This window comes from Panthera tigris, chromosome F2 (assembly GCF_018350195.1).
Source record: "Panthera tigris isolate Pti1 chromosome F2, P.tigris_Pti1_mat1.1, whole genome shotgun sequence".
NCBI classification, from domain to species: domain Eukaryota; kingdom Metazoa; phylum Chordata; class Mammalia; order Carnivora; family Felidae; genus Panthera; species Panthera tigris.
In genome coordinates this window covers 34,096,605-34,118,940 of record NC_056676.1, presented here as the reverse complement: position 1 = coordinate 34,118,940, position 22,336 = coordinate 34,096,605, and the positions used below count along the sequence as shown (strand labels likewise).

General features: G+C 36.4%; 1 protein-coding gene and 1 pseudogene across 4 annotated transcripts in view; one reads left to right on the top strand and one right to left on the bottom strand.

Moving 5' to 3' along the window:
* The window catches only part of WWP1 (WW domain containing E3 ubiquitin protein ligase 1), a 133,856-nt gene that overhangs the window by 97,179 nt on the left and 14,341 nt on the right, over positions 1-22,336 (bottom strand). For 2 of the 4 annotated variants that reach the window (XM_042972643.1, XM_042972646.1), the window contains exons 1-2: positions 7,144-7,228; positions 3,089-3,179 (exon numbers count right to left, since the gene is read on the bottom strand). In XM_042972643.1, coding sequence (XP_042828577.1) covers positions 3,089-3,158 — 70 coding nt within the window. In that variant the 5' untranslated portion in view covers positions 3,159-3,179; positions 7,144-7,228. Of the gene's footprint in view, positions 1-3,088; positions 3,180-7,143; positions 7,229-12,940; positions 13,037-14,757; positions 14,909-22,336 lie in introns of those variants that run through there. The other 2 variants (XM_042972644.1, XM_042972645.1) reach the window with 2 other exon arrangements.
* Positions 6,705-8,604, top strand: LOC102956195 (annotated as a pseudogene).

Sequence of the window (22,336 nt, the reverse complement as noted above, 5' to 3'; positions counted from 1 at the left end):
AAAGAGTAATTGATACTCAAAATGATAAATACCATGGTGGCATTATCTTGGCTACTTGCACTTCTCTGGTCCACAACTATTTTCCAATTGGTTCTCTAGACTTTATGGTGATTCTATGAGCTACTTGATAGCTGTTCAGTAAGTTAGTTTTTGGCTCAAATCAATCAGATCAAGTTTTTGTTATTTCAACTAAGAACTCACACAAAGGTCAGGACCAAAAACAAAGTTACACCTCAGATATGTTAGCCACAGGTCCTGCACAAATAACACTGAAAATGAAAAATGTGGCTGTAAGCCTCTTATGTAGAGCAAAAGAAGAAATATTAGGAATTACCTGCCTAGGTGGTTGTGAAGTGAAGTACACATCAGAATCATCCAGGGAATTGCCTCAAAACATACACCCCCATGGTTCACAGAAGATGAAATACAATACCCCTTAAACATGGCTCAACCTCACTCATAATGAGAGAAATGATATTTACAATGACACCAAGATACTACTTTTAAAATAAATAAACATTAAAAAATAAAATTATTTTGAGAGAGAGAGTGAGCCCAAGTGGGGGAGCAGCAGAGATAATCCCAAGCAGGCCTGTGCTCTCAGCACAGAGCCCGATACAGGGTTTGAACTCACAAACTATGAGATCACGACCTGATCCAAAACCACGAGTCGGACACTTAACCAACTGAGCCACCCAGGCGCTCCCAAGATACTACTTCTTCCCTGTCAACAACCGAGAGCTTGATAACATCTTTTGATGAAGCTATGGGGAAATAGGCACTCTCTTAGATATCCAGGAACACAAAATGGTACAGACCGTATGGAGAGGAATTTGCCAATAAATGGCAATATTACATGTATCTACTCCCTGACTCAGCAATTTAATTCTAGGATTCTATCCTAAAGACACATGAGCAAAAACAAGAAATGACATTTGCATAAATCTTTATTGTAGCACTATTTGTAATAGCAAAAGAATGGAATCCTGATGTCCATCAACAGGAGACTAGTTGAATTAGCTTTGGTATGTCTATTCAACAGAGCACATACTATGCAACACCAGAAAGGTATATACCCTGCTATGGAGCAAGCTCCAAGATAATACTGTAAAATGAAGAAAAGTGCCTAAGAAGTGGGGGTTGGGAGGAGAGATATGAACACATATACTATACATATCTGCTTAAATTTTCAAAAAGAAGCAGGGGCGCCTGGGTGGCGCAGTCGGCTGAGCGTCGGGCTTCAGCTCAGGTCATGATCTCACGGTTTATGAGTTCGAGCCCCACATCAGGCTCTGTGCTGACAGCTCAGAGCCTGGAACCTTTCAGATTCTGTGTCTCCCTCTCTCTCTGCTCCTCCCCTGCTCGTGCTCTGTCTCCCTCTTTCTCTCTCTCTCAAAAATAAACGTTAAAAAAAATTAAAAAAACAAAAAGAAGCAATGGAAAAGCAAACTAAAGCTAATAAAAATGTTTATGTACATTTTTAGGTAAGGAGAGAAGGGGGAGGAGTGGCATGGAGTAACCAGACCTCTCCAAATATACCTTGATTTAACAGTTTTAACTCCAGAACTATATAAATGTTTTACATGCAATAAACAAAAATAAAAATAACTGAAAGCAATAAGCCCAACTGATTATCAACTTGGTGATATAACCAAATGGGAAACTATTTTAAGTTACTTTGAAACATGGTATTCTGACTATACACCCTAAGGAGGGCAACTTACAAAGAAATCATAAACTGGGTCTATTGTTTTTAGTAATTTTAATGTTGGCAATCTGTATGTGTGCATTAGGATAAAACAGACATAATTATGTTAATGTCATCTGGAATTAAGATTTTTGGGTTAAGAGAAAGAGAGATAGAAATATAAAGTCAAATAAAGTAAAAATATCATTTTTCTCCTTTTAGTGGAAAATGGTATGTAGAGACTACAGCCATTTTGAATTTGAAATATCAGCATGAACTCAGGATTTGGTTTTTGCTTTCTAAGACATAAACATTTCCTAGCCCTGGTCACTGAAAACCCTAGGAACAACTGACCTCATAGCGTTAAGTACCATAGGAATTACAGTATCTTCTTACAGTATCTTCTCAATCCCACCTCTCCTGAGGCAAATACTGGTTCTGATATTCTAAGCACAGAGCTACATACACACATCCCTCCTTTTTTATATCCATATGGTTGTATACTATGCACACTACTCCACATCTTTCACTTATTATTTTAGAACTTGGTTCCTTTGGGTACATATATTTATTTCATTTCATTGTCTAACTAGAATTCCACTGCCAATCTTGCTATTATAAACTTTCTTCCCTCCCTCTCCCTCTCCCCAATATATATTTTACCTCCAGGAATTTTTTATCTTGCAATTATTTATATTGTTGATATATAATGAATGAATTCACCTGCTAACCAAGACTCTAATCTTCTGCAAATGCTGTTCCCTCTCCCTCTAATGCTCTTTGCTTCCAATCTAATTTGAGATGAATTTTGACTCCTCCTGCAAGAGTTAAAGTATTATGCTCTGAGTCCTTCTCTTACCCTATTCTCCTGTGTCTGCAGGCCATCTCCGATCCCAAGCAGAGTAAAGACACGTTCCTCTAAGTTCTCACTGCATCTAGTTAATAATCACTCTGAATGATAATTGTCCATATAAAACAAACCTGTCTTAATACTACACAGTAAATTCCTGGAGAACTAGGGCCTTATGTTTTCTTATATGTAATTCCAATTAAATTCTGGCCAATGATTGGATGGCTAAATAAATGAAAAACAGCCTTCAACATCCTTCTCTACTCTAGTAACCATTTAAGAACCATTTCAATGATGTTTTTTCTAATACCCAAATTTTCCCACTACCAAAGAGGATATATCTTCCCTGCATTCAGCACAGGGTCAATAAATATTTACTGAGTAAATACAATACTTTAGAAGGTCTCTACCTTTAAGGCCTATTGCAACAAACATACCACAGTATGAAACTAAAAGAAAAGACACTTATGGAATAAGTTTGCTGAATTGCGTATTAAAAAGGAAGGTTCAGCAGGGAATTGCTATATTAAGTTATTATGAAAATAACTTACCAGTTACCTGTAACTGTGACCTCCCACTGTGGTTATTACTAGTATCAGAACGTGGTGAAGCAGTGGCCATGTCCCAATATTCAGCTTAAACCTATTAAAAAGTGTATTCAGGTGTTAGACAAGGGAGTGTAACTTTCAATATGATTAAAACAGTTTAAATCAATTAGGAAACTGTACCTAATACATTATTTTCAACTCATCAAATGACATATTCACAGTTGTCTTCCATTTAAAATGAAAACTTAGTACTATAAGCATTAAAGAAGAATATGGCCAATAAACCAAATTTAGGTCAATTTGGACAAAATAAATGATGATACTAAGAATCCAGGGTTAGTCTATTAAAAAAATAAACATACAAATAGTTTTTATTATATAAGATATACTTCATTTATTTACTTGCTTACTTATCTGAACCACCTAAGTAAATTGGCACTTCACCTTTTAATACTTCAATGTGTATTTCCTAATACAAAGCTCTTAAATAACACAAGAACAACGACCAAATTCAGGGATTTAACTAGTACATTACTATTCTCTATTATACAGTCCATATTCTATAATTTCGACTGTCACAAACAAGGCATTATCATATTTTTTCACTATAGGACCTAGTTCAGATTTATATATTGCATTTGTTATCCTGTCTCCAGTAAATCTTACATTTCTTTAGTTAATTTTTTCCATGTTCTACTTCATTCCTTCACCTCAGTTTTTACTTTTTAAAGTAAAATACAAAGCTGAGCTACTTCACCTTTTTTCTACATGGCAAATATTTTAAGACTAAATTTCTATCCACCTTTAACCCACTAAAGGAAGGATAAAATGGAACATTCTAGTCAAGATGAAGAGAAATTAATGAACATAATGTTTATCTTGTTTTTCCCTGTTTGTAGTCTTTTTTATGCTCCATTTAGATCATTCCCCCAAATTCAGGAATCTAACACTCTCAAAATCATTATACTCTCTCTTCACTTATTTATAGTTGCATATATTATGTGTCTGTATATATGTGTGTATGTGTATAAAAAGGTAAACAGTTGGGGCACCTGGGTGGCTCAGTCAGTTGGGCGTCTGACTTCGACTCAGGTCATGATCTTGCAGTCTGTGAGTTCAAGCCCCATGTTGGGCTCTGTGCTGACAGCTCAGAGCCTGGAGCCTGCTTTAGATTCTGTCTCTATCTCTGTCGGCCCCTCCCCTACTCTCACTGTGTGTCTCTCTCTCTCAAAAATAAAATAAACACATTAAAAAAAATTAAAAAAAAAAAGATAAACAGTTGCTTACTATTTGATTAATTAACTTTGGTTAACATTTATTCACAGATTCTGCAACCTCATCTAGGCCAATGCTGTTATTCTGCAGGTGAGAAAACCAACTCAAGGATTATATCACCTGCAGGTACGTCAGGTGTCATATTCATAGAAGAAAATCAATGGGAATAGAAACTTTCAATAATCCATGGACAATGAAGAAAATCAATGGTGAAGGTTTGAAACTGAAGGCTTTTAATTTTAAGTAGCTGGTATACTAAATATTTTGAAAGGTCCTCCTGCTTCAGTGTAAAAGATCCTGGATAAATTAAAACCAGTATAGTTTTCAAACACTGTTATATTTTCAAGAAGTATAAAAAATTATCAAGCTTGCTCCCACCCCATATAATAGCAAAAAAACAAACAAAACAAAAACCAAAAAAAAACAACAAAAAAACCCTTTAACTAAGCTGAAATATAACAGCGAGTAGTAAGCAAAAAATACATTTTTTTTAACTAGAATATTGCCCTGGATGTGCATGCTGATAGCAGCGCTGGGATCAAGAGATAAAGCACTCGGTCTGCTGCAAGGTAAGGGAACAGAGACTCCCACAAGAAGCAAGAACCCAAGTCTGCTATAACCTGTAACACAGCAGAAATATACATATGCTCGCAGGAATGGACCCCAATTTAAGCCACTGTGATTACCCAAGATAAAGAGCAACCAGTTATGAGCTTACGGTTTAAAAAAAAAAAAAAATCAAACTTATAAGAAACAAGTCACCATGAGTAGAAACAAAAAATAATACTCTCTGAGCCTACATGGACTTTACATATTATGATGATTAATAGTACAGATTAAGTATAAATTTTTAAAAATTTAGTTTTAACAATAAAAGATAAAACACGGTCAAGCAAAAAGACTTGGAAAAATAGCATTGCATATTTGAAAAATAAACCTGACAGAATTTGCTTAAACTCCTTCTTTTAGAATGGTTTCAGATTTATACAAGTTGAGAAGATAATGGAGCTCTCATATACCCCACACTCAGCTTCCATGTGGGGTATATAAAAACTCACATCAGTATGCCACATTCGTCATAACTAATGAGATGATCTCAATATATTATTATTAAATTCTATAGTTTATTCAGACCAGACAGAACTTAAGAATCAGTAAATTTGAATATAAATCTGCAAAAGTCATTAACAAGTAAGTACTGAAATAAACAGATGGAAAATACCAAAGAAAGGCTAAAAGACATGAAAGTAATCTGACATATATTTCTACTCATATTCCAGAAAATGAAGAAAGAGGAGGTCATACTAGGAGAGAAAGTGACTTAATTTTCTAGAAACAATGAAAGACATTTATCCACAATTCTAAGAAATACAGCATGTGTATATGTATATGTATATGTATATGTATATGTATATGTATATGTAAAAGAGGTGGGATAAAAATAAAGACATTCACATGTGGCCACACAGTAGTGAAACTGCAGGACACCAACAAAGGACCATGTTAAATAAAAGCAGCCAGAGAGAAGACATTACAAAGGAAGAGAATAATGTGACAGAATTCTTAACAACAATGAAAGCATAGAAGGTACAACAAGCATATCTACAAAGAACTGAGACAAAAATTATTCAACCACTAAAACTCTCTTTGGAGAATATGGAAGACATTAAGACATTGCCAGAAAAACCAAAAGAGAGTTTATCAACAGTAGACCTTTACCTTAAGAAAATCTAAAGAACATGTTTCATATACGAATAAAATTACCACAGAAGGATGCTCTAAGAGGCAAGGGAAAGAAGGACAAAGAAATTGGTAACCATACAAGTAAATCTAAATAAATATTGTCTGAGTAAAATAACAACAACATTTTATTATAGGAGCTAATTATGTAAATCCCTTGCAGAGGGATTATAATCTGGTTTAATTTTAGACTGTACTGCACTCTCAGCAGAATTTCAAGGGTAATCATAAAATAGAAATGACAGTATAATTTCCAAGCTAGTAGAGTAGAAAAGAATTTAAAAAACCCAAGAATTCAACTAATCCATAAAAGTCTAGACAGATTTTTAAAAGCATAAATAACCAGAACTATAAGAAAGCACAAAGAGAATCCAAATACAGAAATAATCACAACAAATATATATGGATAATTTCAAAAAAGACACTTAGTAAAGATACTAACAGAATTTTTAAAAATATGGAAAATAGCATATGAGACAAATATAAACAAAAAGACAGGTGGGATTAGTTATGAAAGCAGACAAACAGCATTATTAAGGAGAACAAAGAAAATGACAAGACGTTCAATTCAGTAAATAGACATAAAATTTTTAATTTGCATGTTTAAAAGAAAATGCTCCCCAACATAGCAGCCTCAGCAAAAAAGAAGGGGAAGACCATTTCCCCAACAGACTTTCTGGCTGAGGATGATAGCACTGGTAGGGGAAGCATCCCTGTCTCCAAACCACTAAGTGGGACTGATCTGGAAGATGTATCAACCACTTGATACAGTAATGATAACAGCATGTATAAGGCACCTCCAACTAATCACTGCATCCTGACCACTGCTCTACAGGCTGCCTGGCAACCCATTATTGACCAGAGCCATCTTCCCAAATTGCTACTCTATACCACTTTTCTAGGAAACACAACTGGTGATGTGACAGAAGTCTCCATTAAGGAATTCTTTAGAGGATTAACTATCAGTGCAGTGCATTTACCATGTGAACCCAGCAACTCAAAGAGATTGAAAGGTTTTGACTATGTGGAGTTTGAGAACTTGCCTTCTTTGCTCAATGCCCTCAATGAAGAGTTTCTGGTTAAAATTCCAATGGATACTCCTGATCAAGCTCAAGTTAAAGACAAGGATGGTTTTTCTTCTGGCTGAGGAAGAAATCAGGATTCTCAGAAAACATCCAAACACACAGCTTGGATGACTACCTAGAAGAGGTGATGACAGCTGTGAAGACAAATATCATGATCATTATGGAGGCCAGGATTGCTAAAATGACCAACACAGCAGAGACTATGATTGAAGCTATGGCTCCAGGATAAACAGCAGAAGTGAATGTGGTAGTGGCTACTAAGGGATGATGACTACAGAGGGAGTGGGACCACCATGAAGACCAATATGATAGACATGATGGTCAGTGAGGAGCTCCAAAGACAATTATTCTGGGGATGATTAGAGACATGATGACAGAGGTCTCTCCCAAAGAACCAAACTGAATCTAAAGCTGCAGAGTATTCCTAAGGAAGAGGACTCCTTGGCTGGCACCTCCCAGTTTAGTGGAGCAGATTCTATGTTTGGAGCAGCAAAGCCTATTGACCCAGCTATAACAGAATAATAAGAAGTAAAAAAAGCAGCTACACAAGTAACAGGAGACAATGCAGCATCAGTTAGATGAACCCAAACTAGAATGACAGCCCTAGGAGAGACACTCAAACTGGCAAGGCAAAGAAACTCCAGAACAAGAATGGTCAAGGACAGGAAGTGAGTCATCTCAAACTGGGACTTCAGCTGCATCTGTCAGAAGTCAGAGCAGGATGCATGAAGGAGAGAAAGTGAGATGTCTGGAAAATAAAACAGTAAGGCAGAAGACTGCCACTCTCCAACTTCTAATCCACCCAAACCTGATTAGCTGCTGAAGGTAATGCTGTCCCCTCCATTAAAAGAGGAAGCTTGGTGAAGTGCTAATCCTTGTGCTGATTTCAGAGCTCAAACAGAGCAGCAATCTCCTACAAGGCATGGGGGGAAAGTAGCTCCAGCTCTATCATCTCAGGAAGGATGAACCTGGGAAGATGAAAATAAACTAGATGGGGTGAGTGTCCAAAAAGGTAGAAGTGGGAACTCCATCATGGCCTAAGATAGGAAGGGAACAAAGACAAATGGAAGGAGTCTGAAAGGAAACATGCTAAAAGGATCAAAATTCCAACTCTGCACCTGAGCCAAAGAAACCTGAAGAATCCAGCCTATAAGTGCAGTACTGAAAATATGCCACTCTCTCTGATGAATAAGATTAAAATGAGGGGAAAGGATTATTCAGAATAGACCTCTACATCCTGTGCTTTTTCCTACTCTTACTGCCCTGAAACATTCCTGAGCAAATCAAATATTTATCCAGACAAGACAAAACAAAATTCACCATCTCTTGGCAAGGGAAAAAAAAGCCTCAAAGGATTTTTAGAACTACAGGATGAAACTGACATATTGGCATTGTCATGGGTGATTTCAACACACTCCAATTTTTCATAGGTCAAAAATAAAAATAAAAACAAAATGAATAAGCAGAACTTAAACAGAATCATATACCAAACAATTAGAAAATAAACATTCTTGGGGCACCTGGGTGGCTCAGTTAGGTGTCCAACTCGATTTTGGCTCAGGTCGTGATCTCAAGGTGGCAAGATCAAGCCCCGCCCAGGTTTCATGTTGGGCGCAGAGCCTGCTTAAGGTTCTCTCTCCCTCTCTCTCCCCCTCTGTGCTCACTCTTGAAAAAGAAAGAAAGAAAGAAAGAAAGAAAGAAAGAAAGAAAGAAAGAAAGAAGAAACATTTCTCAAGCATATATGAGGCATACAGAAAACTAATACATATACTGGAAGATAATGAAACTCTCACTGAATTTCAAAGAATATATATCAATCATATTGTTCCCAGGCTTTGATCATATACAATTAAGTTCAAAAATCAATAATGGAAGAAAAATTTTAAAAAACACAAATAGAGAAAAAAAAAACTTCTAAATATTTCATAGGTTAGAAGAAGTCATGCTGAAAAATTAAAAAAAAAAAAAAAAACACAAGCAAGAACTGGAAGATAACAAACATACCATATAAAAATTTGTGGGATACAAGAAAAGTCAACTTAGAGGCAAATCTATAGCCTTAAAAACTTATACTAGGGAAAGAAAAATGGTTGAAAATTAGTAAGTTTTCAACTTTCAATTAGTAAGGTCAATCTGTTAAGTTAGAAAGAAATTAACAGCAAAAAACCCCAAAAAAGTATGGAATAATAAAGAACAGAAACTGATGAAATAGAAAAAAGGTGACAGAAAGAATCGACAGAGTCAGAGTTCTTAGAAAACACTAAAACAGGGGCACCTGGGTGGCTCAGTCAGTTGAGTGTCTGACCCCGCCTCAGGTCATAATCTTGCAGTTCGTGATTTTCAGCCCTGTGTCTGGCTCTGTGCTGACAGCTCAGAGCCTGGAGCCTGCCTCAGATTCTGTGTCTCCCTCTCTCTCTACCCCTCCCCTGTTTGTGCTCTGTCTCTCTTTGTCTCTCTCAAAAATAAATAAACATTAAAAAAATTATTTTAATAAAAGAACACTAAAACAAACAAATGCCTGCCAAGACTGATAGAAGGTAAATAAAACAAGATAAACAAGATGAAATAAATGAAATGAAATGGGAGCCCCAAAATAGACCAAGGTATGTAAGGACATCCTCATGTAACAGACATAACAATGCAGATCTGTGGAAAAGAGGGACTACTAAATAAGACTGAAATTACCTATATGAAAAAATTAAATTGGATCCTCACTTTACATCATATACAAAATCAATTCAAGATGGACTAGTGATGTACATACGAAAGGAAAACTTTAAAATTTTTAGAAGAAATTAGAGCAGAAAACTGTTTTGTGCCCTCCCAGAACAGAAGGATTTCTTAAACTTACTAACCAAAAAAGCAAAGTGTAAATATTTTTACTATGTAGAAACCAAGAACTTCTGTTTATCATAAAATATTATAAACCAAACTAAAAGACAATCTATAAATTATAAGATATTTATAAAACATAAAGCTGATTAAAGATTAGTATTTAAACTATATGAGAACTTCTATAAAAAATAAGATAAAACAACACAAGTAGTCAAATGGGCAAAAAGCCTGAACAGGAATTTTATAGAATAAGGAAACTTGTAAGGTCAATTTGTACGTGAAAAGATGCAGAATCTTATTATTCATCAGAGAAACTCAAGACCACACGAAATGTTATTTTTAAACTCACTAGAATGATAAAAACTAGAAATGTTGACAGTACCAAATAATGGCAAAAAAAAAAAAAAGTAAAGCAATGGTGGCTCTTATACACTGCTGCCAGGTGTTTCATTTTTTTTTTTTCAAATGTTTGTTTATTTTTGAGAGAGAGAAAGATCATGAGCATGACAGGGGTAGAGAGAAAAGGAGACACAGAATCCAAAGCAGGCTCCAGGCTCTGAGCTGTCAGCACAGAGCCTGATGTGGGGCTCGAACTTATGAGCCATGCGATCATGACCTGAGCAGAAGTAAAGGCTTAACCAACTGAGCGACTCAGGTGCCCCACTGTGACTAGGTGTTTAAATTGGTAAAATCCTGCTGGTAGGTGTTAAAATTGGTACAATCACTGGAAAACAATTTGGCATTATCATATAAAGTTGAACATTTGCATATCCTTCAATGAACAATTCTAGATATAGAATACGAAAATTTTTTACCTGTGTGCCAAGTGTAAACATACTTCAAAATAACAACAAAAAAACCTGATACTCAAATGTCCACTGGTAGAAAAATGGTTAAGTTAATTAGGCTAACTCAAATAATGGAACATTATACAGCAATGAGAATGAATGAACTACAGTTGCAGGCAACAACATTGAATGGGTCTTAGAAATGTAATAGTGAATGAAAAAAAAATACAAATGGAGTTCTGAGCCTCACTCAGTCCCACCTTTAAGATTTAACACTCTCTACTGAGGTCATCTTCCTCTTACTCAGTCCCACGTCTAAGATTTAACATTCTAAACTAAGGTCATCAAGAAATACTTCCAACTCTTAAACACAAAGAAGAAAGAAATGAATTCTTTTGGCAGCTATCATGACTTCATCTTTTGCTATGCAATTCCTTTGAAAATGCCACACTTCCATGATTGAAAAAGCAATCCAGGGGCGCCTGGGTGGCGCAGTCGGTTAAGCGTCCGACTTCAGCCAGGTCACGATCTCGCAGTCCGTGAGTTCGAGCCCCGCGTCAGGCTCTGGGCTGATGGCTCGGAGCCTGGAGCCTGTTTCTGATTCTGTGTCTCCCTCTCTCTCTGCCCCTCCCCCGTTCATGCTCTGTCTCTCTCTGTCCCAAAAATAAATAAAAAACGTTGAAAAAAAAAAATTTAAAAAAAAAGAAAAAGAAATCCAAAAACATGGTGGCATTGTGGATTCTGAGTCTCAAATGCTTATACAATCAACAAACTGAATGAAGCCCATTAAAGAACTGCTAAGGTCCAAAGGCAATCAAATGACAAACTGTCACTCTTCCAAGGAGTACACTATGAATCTAATGGAAACATTTCTGCACAAACTAAAGAAACTAATATGTGAGAATACTTCTGCTATATTTCTGTCCTCTGGATAAGGCACTTCATTTTGTATATGGTGAGGCAATAAGCACAGCCCAAAAGTAAGTCTCCATGATTATTTAATTATAAATATGAATGTGCACACTGAAATTTTTCTATGTATTCTTTTATGATACTTGAATATTTTCTCTGGAACATATAAAGATTTGTAAATTAGGTTTTCCTCTATACTAAAATGCCTTTTGTGCAAGGTTTACAAAGGCTATAAAAAGAACATTTATTATACTCAAAACAAAAAAAAATACATTTGTGGTAATGCAACTAAGGAAAAGAAGAGATAAAAAAATCGGAATAAAAAAAAATTCAGAACAGCAGTTACTTCAGGGATGGGAGAAAGACAGGACCATGCAGTTACAGACGTGCTCACAGGTAGCTCTTTAACTGTGTAGGTACTGACCTACTTCTTAAGTGGTTGGTTCCCAAATGTTTGTTTTTATTATTAACTTCCATATGTTACATATAATCTGGCATGTTAAAATTACAGAACTTCTAAAAATTTAAAGAATGCATGGAAGGCAAGAAAGTAGGTAAAGTGTAGATCACTAATCCATCAAGTATGATGTCTATAGCCTGTGAGGGAAAAAAAAGGGAAAGGCATAGCTGTCACAGATGATGTGATTAGTCTTCCAAGAAAAAGACACTTCTTCCTCTGAACAATGGATGAGGGATCTAAGGAAAGGTGAAGATGTTAATTCATTTGGAAGCAGATTAAAAGAAAATTGAGAGACTTTATTAGTCAATTAGATAGAAAGGTAACTGCAGAGCAAAAAAGATAAACAGGCATAGGATTCGTTATTTTGAGTACATGCTTCTGGTAATCAGTAACTGCAAAACATGACAGAAATGGTTCAAAAATGGTACCATTTTGCCTTAAAAGGAACACAGCAAATAAAATGATCAATTTCAACATACGATTAGTTCCCACACTTAACAACATAAAGTTGTATGACACTTAAAATATAATGCACTGCTATATATATTCTTTAATCTGGTATTACAATAATGTTGTATGAGTGGGGGGGTACTAGTCTCATCTTATGGATGAGAAAATTGTGCCTCAAAAGTGTTAAAAGTCTACAATCATATTTTGTTATGACAATATAGGTCTAGATCAGTGTAAGTAACCGTCAATATGTGGAATTAAGAGTGTTAAAATAGAGTCTTACTCAAAAAAGAAGTTGCTAATCACTTACTATGTACCAGGAGCTGTGCTAGACACTGGGGATATAAAGATGAGTAAGACAGGATTCCTTCTTTCAAGGAGCTCATAGTCTAGTGAGGAGACAAACCTGTAAACAAATAAATACCTTTCAGTGTTACAGTTACTAAAATAGATGCAAAATGTAAAGTAGAACATCTGGGGCACACAAGAAAAAGTGGATAATCCAAACTATCAGAATCAGGAGACAGTTCACAGAGAAGGTATCTTTGAATGAACTGTGTCTTCCTTTGAATGAACTGTTTCTTGAAGTATAATTCTCCAAGAGAAAATTACAGAAATTATGGTGCATTTGGAGAACTATTAGAATGGCTGGAGAATGGAAGGTAGGGATAGTGTCAAGTGATAAGGTTAACAGGCAAACTGAGTAATCTAAACTGCACAGCATCCTATGGAATAGTTTACATGGTACTCAAAATATACCAAGCGTAGTAGTTTAAAGTTTATCATAAAGGTAACTGATAAGACACCAAAGGGTTTCAATAACAAGAATCACATTTGAGGGGAATAACTCTGGCAGCAGCAGGGTTAGATCTAAAATATTGAGTTTATCTGAATCAGAGCACTGGGAGTGGTGGTGGGCGGGGCGGGAGGAGGCAGTGGGGGGGGGGGGGGGAGGTACTCAGGCTATATATAAGATCTTTAACCAGATGGTCATGGGATAGCTGAGGGTTACAAAGGATTCTGAACTACCAAAACTTCCCATTTCACTATCTGGGTGGATGAGGGTGCCATAACCAGGATAAGGATAAGAAGAACAAATTGTGGGAGACAATACAGTACAAAGCTTAAGAGCCAATTCCACAGTCATACTATTTTGATTTCGTTTCCAATTCTACCACTTAACATCTGTGTGGCCAGTTGTGGCAAAAGGCAAAAACAAAACTTTGAGTTTGTTAACAAATTTTTGAGCAAACTGGTTATTCATTCAAATGAATTTAGGTTACAAGTTATACCCAGAGGATATGGCCAATTATATGGAAGCTGATTATGTCCAGCTCAATCCTTTAAAAATGCCACAGAATTGTAGAAGAGTTCATTATTATTCTACTGCAAAGAAAAGAAGAGTCCAGAATGTAGATAACAAACTATGCTTCCAGTCCTCCAAGGTTATAGGCCTATCAAATCCTCACTTAGAAGATATATCTCAATCGCCTGCTTACTTCAAGATGTCATCCTTAAGTCAGAAGCAACTGACTTAGAAAGCAACTTTTAAGAAAAAAGAACAACAAATCTGATCCATTTTGCATGCTACACACAGCATCAAGGCTTGGAAAAGCCAGAAAACTGTCACATATCTATCTACCTGAATCAATTAATAAACGCGCTTACATACCACCTAGTCTGCAAAGTGGGCATGGCAAGAACACAAAAACTGTAGAAGACAAAGTTCCAGTGAATACTTAGCCTAGTTTTGAAGACAATATTAACACATAGTAAACACTTCAGTAACAAGATAGGATGGTACATAATCAGATGCCAGAGATGTTTCATCTAATGAATGTGGAACTTGGAAGGTTCGAAAGCCTGTATTCAGGCAAAGCTATTATATCAACTGCACAAAATCTAAAACTCACTGGAAGTGGCAAAGATATAGATGAACAAAACAGCTTCCCTGCCCCTAAAATATCCAAGATTTAGCAACTCTAAAACAGAAATAAGTATTTCATAAAAGCGTAAGCTACAAGAATGTTACTTCTACATAAGGATCATTCATAAAAAGATATTATTGGTCATTTCAATGAATTTATAAAATGGGAGAGAGTAAATAAGAAGGTGACTCATACTGACTTTCCAGGACCATCCAGTGTTTAGTTCTGCTCCCTGGGAAACCTCTTGCTTCAGGACACACTGGGGTAGGTATTTGGTAACCTTAGTAAACAGTATAATGGTTCTGTGTAGGCAGCTTTTTTCATGTACCTCAAAGAGATTGTTCTTAAAGAATCCTGTTACAATAAAGCACAATCCCATTAAATTTTATATTTCTGTATGACCTAAATAATTAGAAAGGAAAAATCAACTTTACAGGGACAACTCATCAGTGGGCTTCAATGCCACTGGGACTACATGTTGGGCAAAGGGTAGAGGAAGGAGCAAGAAGCTTTCTTGATACCCAGTGCCTTTTAGCCCTCAGAATTGTTTAGTTTCACTAAACTCCAAATAACTGCCCCTGTGGTCTCGTAAGGATTCAAAGGCATTTAAAGGCATTTCCAAGTTCCTATTCAGGCCCACAGTTCTTCCCCATACTACACCATCATCCCCACTCCTGTCTCAACATCTATGCCAACAACACCTTGGCCTTGTATCCCACAAGTCGATCTCATTCCACTGACCAGCAGGGCTGACCCCATAGCTGTACCACTGCATGCTCCCTCTACAATCTGTCCACTTAACAATCTGCCTCCAGTCCCTCCAGCTCCCCTTTTTCCCACCAGTGCCTAGTGGCAATATTATGATAGGGAAAAGACAGGATAAAATAGGCAGAGAGGGAAAGATGAGGACCTGACATCCCTGGGTGGGGAAAAACACATTTTTTGGAACAATGCTGGGAATGTCGGACTACAGCAAACCCCCTGAGGCGTAAGGTCCTTCTTAAGAATATAACAGACACCACCTACTCCCCCTCAGGTTTTCCTCAGAAATTTGACAAAAGACCTGACTAAAAATAAGTGGACCATAAAACCTATGACCAACAAGGAACGGTATGGCCATAGACCACCCCTCATACAATGCAATTGAGCCAATCAGGAATGGACAACCTAGCACCTAGAGTTATCCAGCCAATAAAGGTAAAACCTGAGAAGGAACAAAGGGGAAGGAAAGGGGGGGGGGGGGGGGACATGGGGAGGCAACTAGAACCTTAGAGAGCTTTCCTTCTGATCTTATACTCTAATAAAATTTTGCCTGCTGCTCATTTTGTGTCCACCTCTTCATTCATCAAAGCAGTGAGACAATGAACTCGGCTATTGAAGTAAAAAAAAAAATCCTGCAATAGTATCATCACTATTTTATGTTTTCATAGCACTTCACAGTTTCAAACTTTCACATACATTTCTATTTGGGATGGAAGCTGACTGATTTTTTTTTTTTTAAGCTTATTTATTTATTTTGAGAGAGAGAGAGTGCGCGCACCACGGAGGGGCGGAGGGGGGTGGGGTGCGGAGAGAATCCAAAGCAGGCTCCATGCTGTCAGCACAGAGCCCAACATGGGCTCAAACTTATGAACCATGAGATCATGACCTGAGCCAAAACCAGGAGTCCACACAAAGAGACAAAAAATCGCTTAACTAATTGAGCCACCCAGTTGCCCCATGAAAGCTAGCTGATTTCTTAATAAGTTTACTTGTCCACACAGACCTATGTAAGTATCACTCACTAATCCTCTTTAATGCAAAACAACACACTCCTGATAATTTACAAGTGCCACTGAGTAATAAAGAATTAACACTTTTAAACTGTGTCATTCCAGTGACTTTAAAAACACTTGGCAGTATCTGCCAAAGGACAAATAAAGATGGGCATCTACATGTACTTTTTAATTTCTGACTATAGTTTGGGGTTTATTTTAATCTAAAAATGACTATCTAATCACAGGCTCTAATAAACTCATCTTTCCTCCATCCTTCTATACTTTCAATTTCAAAGTTCCTTTTAGTGCACTGTATTATGGAACTTTACAGGAGCACAAGAAGTTTTTTGTTGTTTTTTTTAATGAGAAAAATGTATTTATGTTCAAAGTGTCAAATTTCCTCAATGAGTATCTCCAGCTCATTATTTGATATCTCCACTCAATTTCAGATTTTCAACCAGAGGAGGCAAATACATTAATTTTCCCCAAACTTTTTGGTTCTGTTTTCATTTATCCTCCCATTTGTACCTCTACTTTTCCACCAACACAAATCTAGTCCTCTTTTCTTGGCTTTATTCCCCCTAGATATATCTCACATCTCCCCTTTCATAAATTCATTCTCTCCCTATTTTATTATCTCATTTTCTTGTGTACAGTGAGTTTATATTCAACTGTACCTTTTAAGTGTTATTTCTCTCAATTACACAGAAAATCTGCTTTACAATAAACTTCTCAAAATGCTCTCATTAATGTTTTCTGCTGCCACTTCAAGCTAATAAACAAAAACAAAATAAAAATCTTACATTGAAATGTACTATACACATAATTTTAATTTTCTAAGCACTAAACCTTGATCTATCTGTAGATTCTCTTATCACCAAATTTAACCATTTCCAAACTATGTGAATTCCTTGCTCTCAAAATTACTCTGTGACCAATCTAAAGTCATGGTTATATGGTTAATACAAACTTCTTTCCCTTCTTCAGATCAACAAACATTCATAGTTAACAATGTGAATGTTATGAGGTAGTCAGCAGCCTTGCTGAATTTAACCTATGTCTCCTCATATTATCATGGCACACACCCTTACTAACAGCTGCCCATTAATTTCCTGCAATTTACTTCCTCATTGCTCTTCACATAAAATTCACTCTATTTACAGAAATTCAGGTCCAACAGCTAGTTAAACTATTTGACTCAATTGTCTTTCTCATTCTGATTAAGTTCCTTCTGGATTCTGGTTAATTCAAATTCCATCCTTGCCTTCAAATCAGCCTTGTATATCACAGGTAGCAAGCCTCCAGTCAAAGCACAACCATGATCACAGTAACTTAATCTGAGAAATAATTACAAGATAGTTACCTATCCAAGGCAAAACTAACCACCCATCCTTTCAAACAAAATGTGTTTCATATAAAGTTCCAGCCAGCAAAATGTACAGAGTCTTCTTGTCTATATGGAGTGCAAATTCCTTCCAAAAAAGGTAATAAATAATTAAAAAGAGAATTTAAACAGTAAACTAGAGGTTAAATTAGCAGTAGCTATGACACACCACAGCAAAGCCCAGTCCAGAGGATCAAATATCAAAGATATTTCTATCTTGAGCTGATAAAAGTACCATTTTGCTCTTTTCAAAGTCACAGGTTAACAACTTTTTTAAAAAGTACCTTTACTACAAACTTAATATAAAACTCTAAATACCTAGTAATGTTTGAAGTTACAAGAAACACAAATCCAGTCCTGTCAACTAAACTGTCACTTATAGAAGGCTTTCAGTGTGCCTGGTGGTCCAATTATTTCTAATAAGGTGAAGAAGGGGTACATAGGGGGAGACTGAAAATAAGAAACTATCATTTACCAAAGTCTAGTTTGAATTTGGATTTGAATTTCTACTCCCACATTTACTAACAGGCAGTGAAACGGTGGTTAAGAGTGTAAATTCTGCAACCAGACTGCCTAGATTCAAATCTTAGCTCCACTTGACTACTATGTTCAACTTTTGGCAAGCTCCTTTACCTCATAATGCCTCAGTTTTTACGTCTATAAAATGAAGAAGGTAACAATACCTACCTTGAGTTAACGAGTTAACATTGACAAAGCACTAAGAAAAATACCCAGCACACAATTAATGCTTAATAAATAAACTGACAAGACCTTGGACAAGTAATTTAACCTAAGTAGCAAATGGCCTAGGTGAGATCCATGTAAGTATTTTATGAATTACAAAGTGCTGTATAAATGCCAAATTATTAAAAATATAACATATGAGAGGGAGGACTGGGTGGCTCAGTCAGTTAAGAGTCCAACTCTTGGTTTTGGCTCAGGTCATGATCTCAACAGTTCATGAGCTGGAGCAGCCCCACATCAGACTCTGTGCTGACAGTACAGAGCCTGCTTGGAATTCTCTCCCTCCTCATCTCTCTCTGCCCCTCTCCCACTCGCTCTCTCTCTCTCTGTCTCTCAAAAATAAACTTTAAAAAAGCAATATTAAATATGAGAAACAGTAAAAAAAAAAAAAAAGACATTTACAGAAAAATATATATAGTCCTACTATATTTACTGCAATTTATCAGTTAATTTTTCTGAACACTGAGATTACCCTTTTCAAACTTAATACTATAGCCTTTTGAGACCCTTACCCCACCTACTTTAAATAACTTCTGACAGAGATTCTTATAAAATTATACTACATGCAATCCTGTCCAAGTTCTGTTTTTAAAAATGAAATATACCCTCCTACTTTCCAAAGTGATTAAGTGCTTAACACCACTTTCACTTCCTAGGATAGTGCTTCCCCCCACTTCGCATTCATAACCAACTCTCCTTTAGCATGAGCATGGGGCTCATGTTTTATTAAAACAAACAAAAAGCAAACCAGATGAAACAAGTGCAATAAGAAAAAAAAAAAAGAATGGCAATAAAAAAAGGGGGGGAAAAAAACCCCTGTCTTCTCAAAAGAATAGCCACCCTTCCTTCTCACCTCCTACTCACTTCTCTACCCAGGCAATTTGGTTGCTGCCTCAGCAGTCTACTGAAGTATCTCCCCTCATCTTCCATGTCCAAAATGTGGCTACCTCCTACCTATTCCTTCCAGGACCTCTCTGTATCATCAGATAATGGTTCATTCAATAAACACTGACTGGGCCTCCATGTTCTCCCCACAAAATCCTGACCTAAGCCTCTCATTTAATATTTCCAGCATAAGAAAAGCAACTTACCATGGGGCAAAAAGGAGCTATCTATCAATAAATGTTAGGCATTTCTTTTAACAATTTTTGTGAATTAAGTCATTCAGCATATATATATATATATATATATATACACACACACACCAGATGTGTCTTCAGGTAATGTGTTAAACAGTAGTGTGTTAAATCATCTAAGATAAGCTCTTTGCCCTCAATGAGTTTATAATTTAGCAGTGGAAACAGACACAGAAATCAGCAGCTTTAAGCTCATTGCAGAATATTACAGAAGTACAAAAGAGGAGCACCTAAATTAGATTTGGTGAGAAGAGGTGTCAGGAAAAGCTTCTAAGAGATGGTTAACAGTAAGACAGGTAAAAAGAGAAAACTGTATACTGCACAATATGAATGTCAGCAGGCACTTAGCAAGAATAATTTTAACAGAGTGGTAGGACCAGAAGCTAATGGCTTAAGAAACCATTGTTTAGATGTTTGTGAAGGAAAAGACATATACAGGCTTAAAGGGGTGTATTCATAGGTTTGTTTTTGAAGATGGAAGAGACTTGAATATATTTTCAGACAGGAAGAAGCTGAAGTCATAGAAGAAATGATGAGTACTAGACAAGATCTCTGAGAAGGCAGGGCTAGTTGAGATTTAACACAGAGGTATAGACGTAGCTCACACTGAGGATAGACAGAGAAAAGAACAGGTGAGAAGGCCAACCCATTTCCCCAATGAAGTAGGCACTTCTTGAGACACTGGGAATACAAGGCATTCTGTTTGAAAAGGGATGCAGCTAGGTAAGGAATTTAAGACAAACAGAGCAGAGACTTGGGCCCAGGGGAGCAGTAGCACCAATCCCCACAGACATGTGAATTTTTTTCCAACTCGTTTTTAACAGTTCATGCTTAGAAGCGATGACACTGATTGTTAGAGTCGTTTAGAGTTTAGGTTCCAAAAGAGAAAAGGGCATATACTCTAGCTACTATCAAACTACTTCTGGTTATTCAAATGTATCATGTATATACATACTCTTGCCACCTTTATTTATTAAAATTCAGCTAGAGAAAACAAGATAATTGGTAGTCTCAAGAAAAGCTCTTTACCCAAACCTCACTAATGACAAATATTTTTCTTTTTTAAAAATTTTTAATGCTAATTTATTTTTGAGAGAGAGAGAGAGAGAGAGAGAGAGAGAGAGAGAGAGAAAGAAAGAGAACACAAGTAGGGGAGGGGCAGAGAGAGGGAGGCACAGAATCAGAAGCAGGCTCCAGGCTCTGAGCCTGGCTTGGGGCTCGAACTCACGAACCGTGAGATCATGACCTTAGCTGAAATCAGATGCTCAATCGCCTGAGCCACCCAGGTACCCCTAATGACAAATATTTCTAATTCACTACTAGTCTCCCGTACCCTGGCTGCATGTCAGAATCATCTGGGGGACTGACTATGCACACTGGGGGCTCAGGGTAATTCTCACAGAAACATTTGGGTACTCTCAAACCCTCATCTACTTAATTTCTAACCATTCTTCATGATTTAGTTCAAGTGTCACACCTCCAATTTGGACTAGTTAGCTGCTTTGTGTTTCATAGCACTGGAATCATGTTTATTTATCTCCCCTATTACACAGTAAATTTTTTTGTTAAAACTTATCTTTATAATTCCAGCCTGTGGCCTAGTGCTCAGCCCTTACTGAACACTCAATAAATTCATGTTAAATAAAAATTCACAATTAATAAAACATTAACCCTGTAGAATTGGCTAGTGTGGGTAGGTTAAAAAAAAAAGTACTCATATAGAACAGAACTAAAACTTTAAAATATTATAAAGAAAATCCTATAAGATCCTATAAACCTCTATATCCTCTCCCATCTTTGCCCTGGTAATCCATGTCTGCCTTACCAATGTGATTTCATTGCCACAGTCCACAATAACAGCTCAATACAAAAATACCCAATACAAAAGTAAAACATAATGTTAACTAAAATGCTCATTTGATTTATTAAATACTCCAACATCCAAAAGTATATAAATTTTAATGACAGTTCATTAAACTTGAAAACTTCAAGCCCTAACTATTCAAAATAATTCAGAAGTTATATGCTAATCACCAAATTACACATCGATTGGACTCTAAAAGTCTGGGAGAAAGATAGCTGCTTAGAACACAGCACAAATTTTCCCACAGAAATGTTATAAATGGTGGTAAGATACCAAAACCAAGCCACAAAAGCCTACTGGACCCATAACAGCTGAACCACTTGCACTGTATAAGGAAACTATTGTTCCACACAGATGTTTCTGAGCTTCCACAAATACTTATTTGTGTGTATACTCATTGTTCCTGCAAAAATCAAAGCAAAATTCCAAAATAAATTTCTGACATGGAGAAAAAGTACTGAGAGCATTTTGCATGGTGCCTGACACACAGTAAATGCTCAAAAAGTTATAGCTATTTTTATCCAGAATTCTTGATTTCTACCTTGTGTGTTTCTCGAAATAGCTTTATTTTTCTCACTGCATCTGCGACTGTAAATTCCAAGAGTACAGGACAAATTCTCACCATCTTACCTACTCTGCCTACCACAAAGCCTGGCACACAGAGTGCTTAATACTTATTTACCAATGAAAGATAATTAGTATCAACCGAATCTCAAAAACAATTAAATAAACCCAGACTTAAAACCAAATGGTCTCATTTAGTTTTTAGGTGCTCTTTTAAATGAAACACCATACTTCTTGAATTGACTTTTTCCCTTTTAAAATTATCATCAAAATGAAAGAAAAAGTGTAAAAGTTCCCATAGAAAATATTCCTTCAAGAGTCACTAGCTC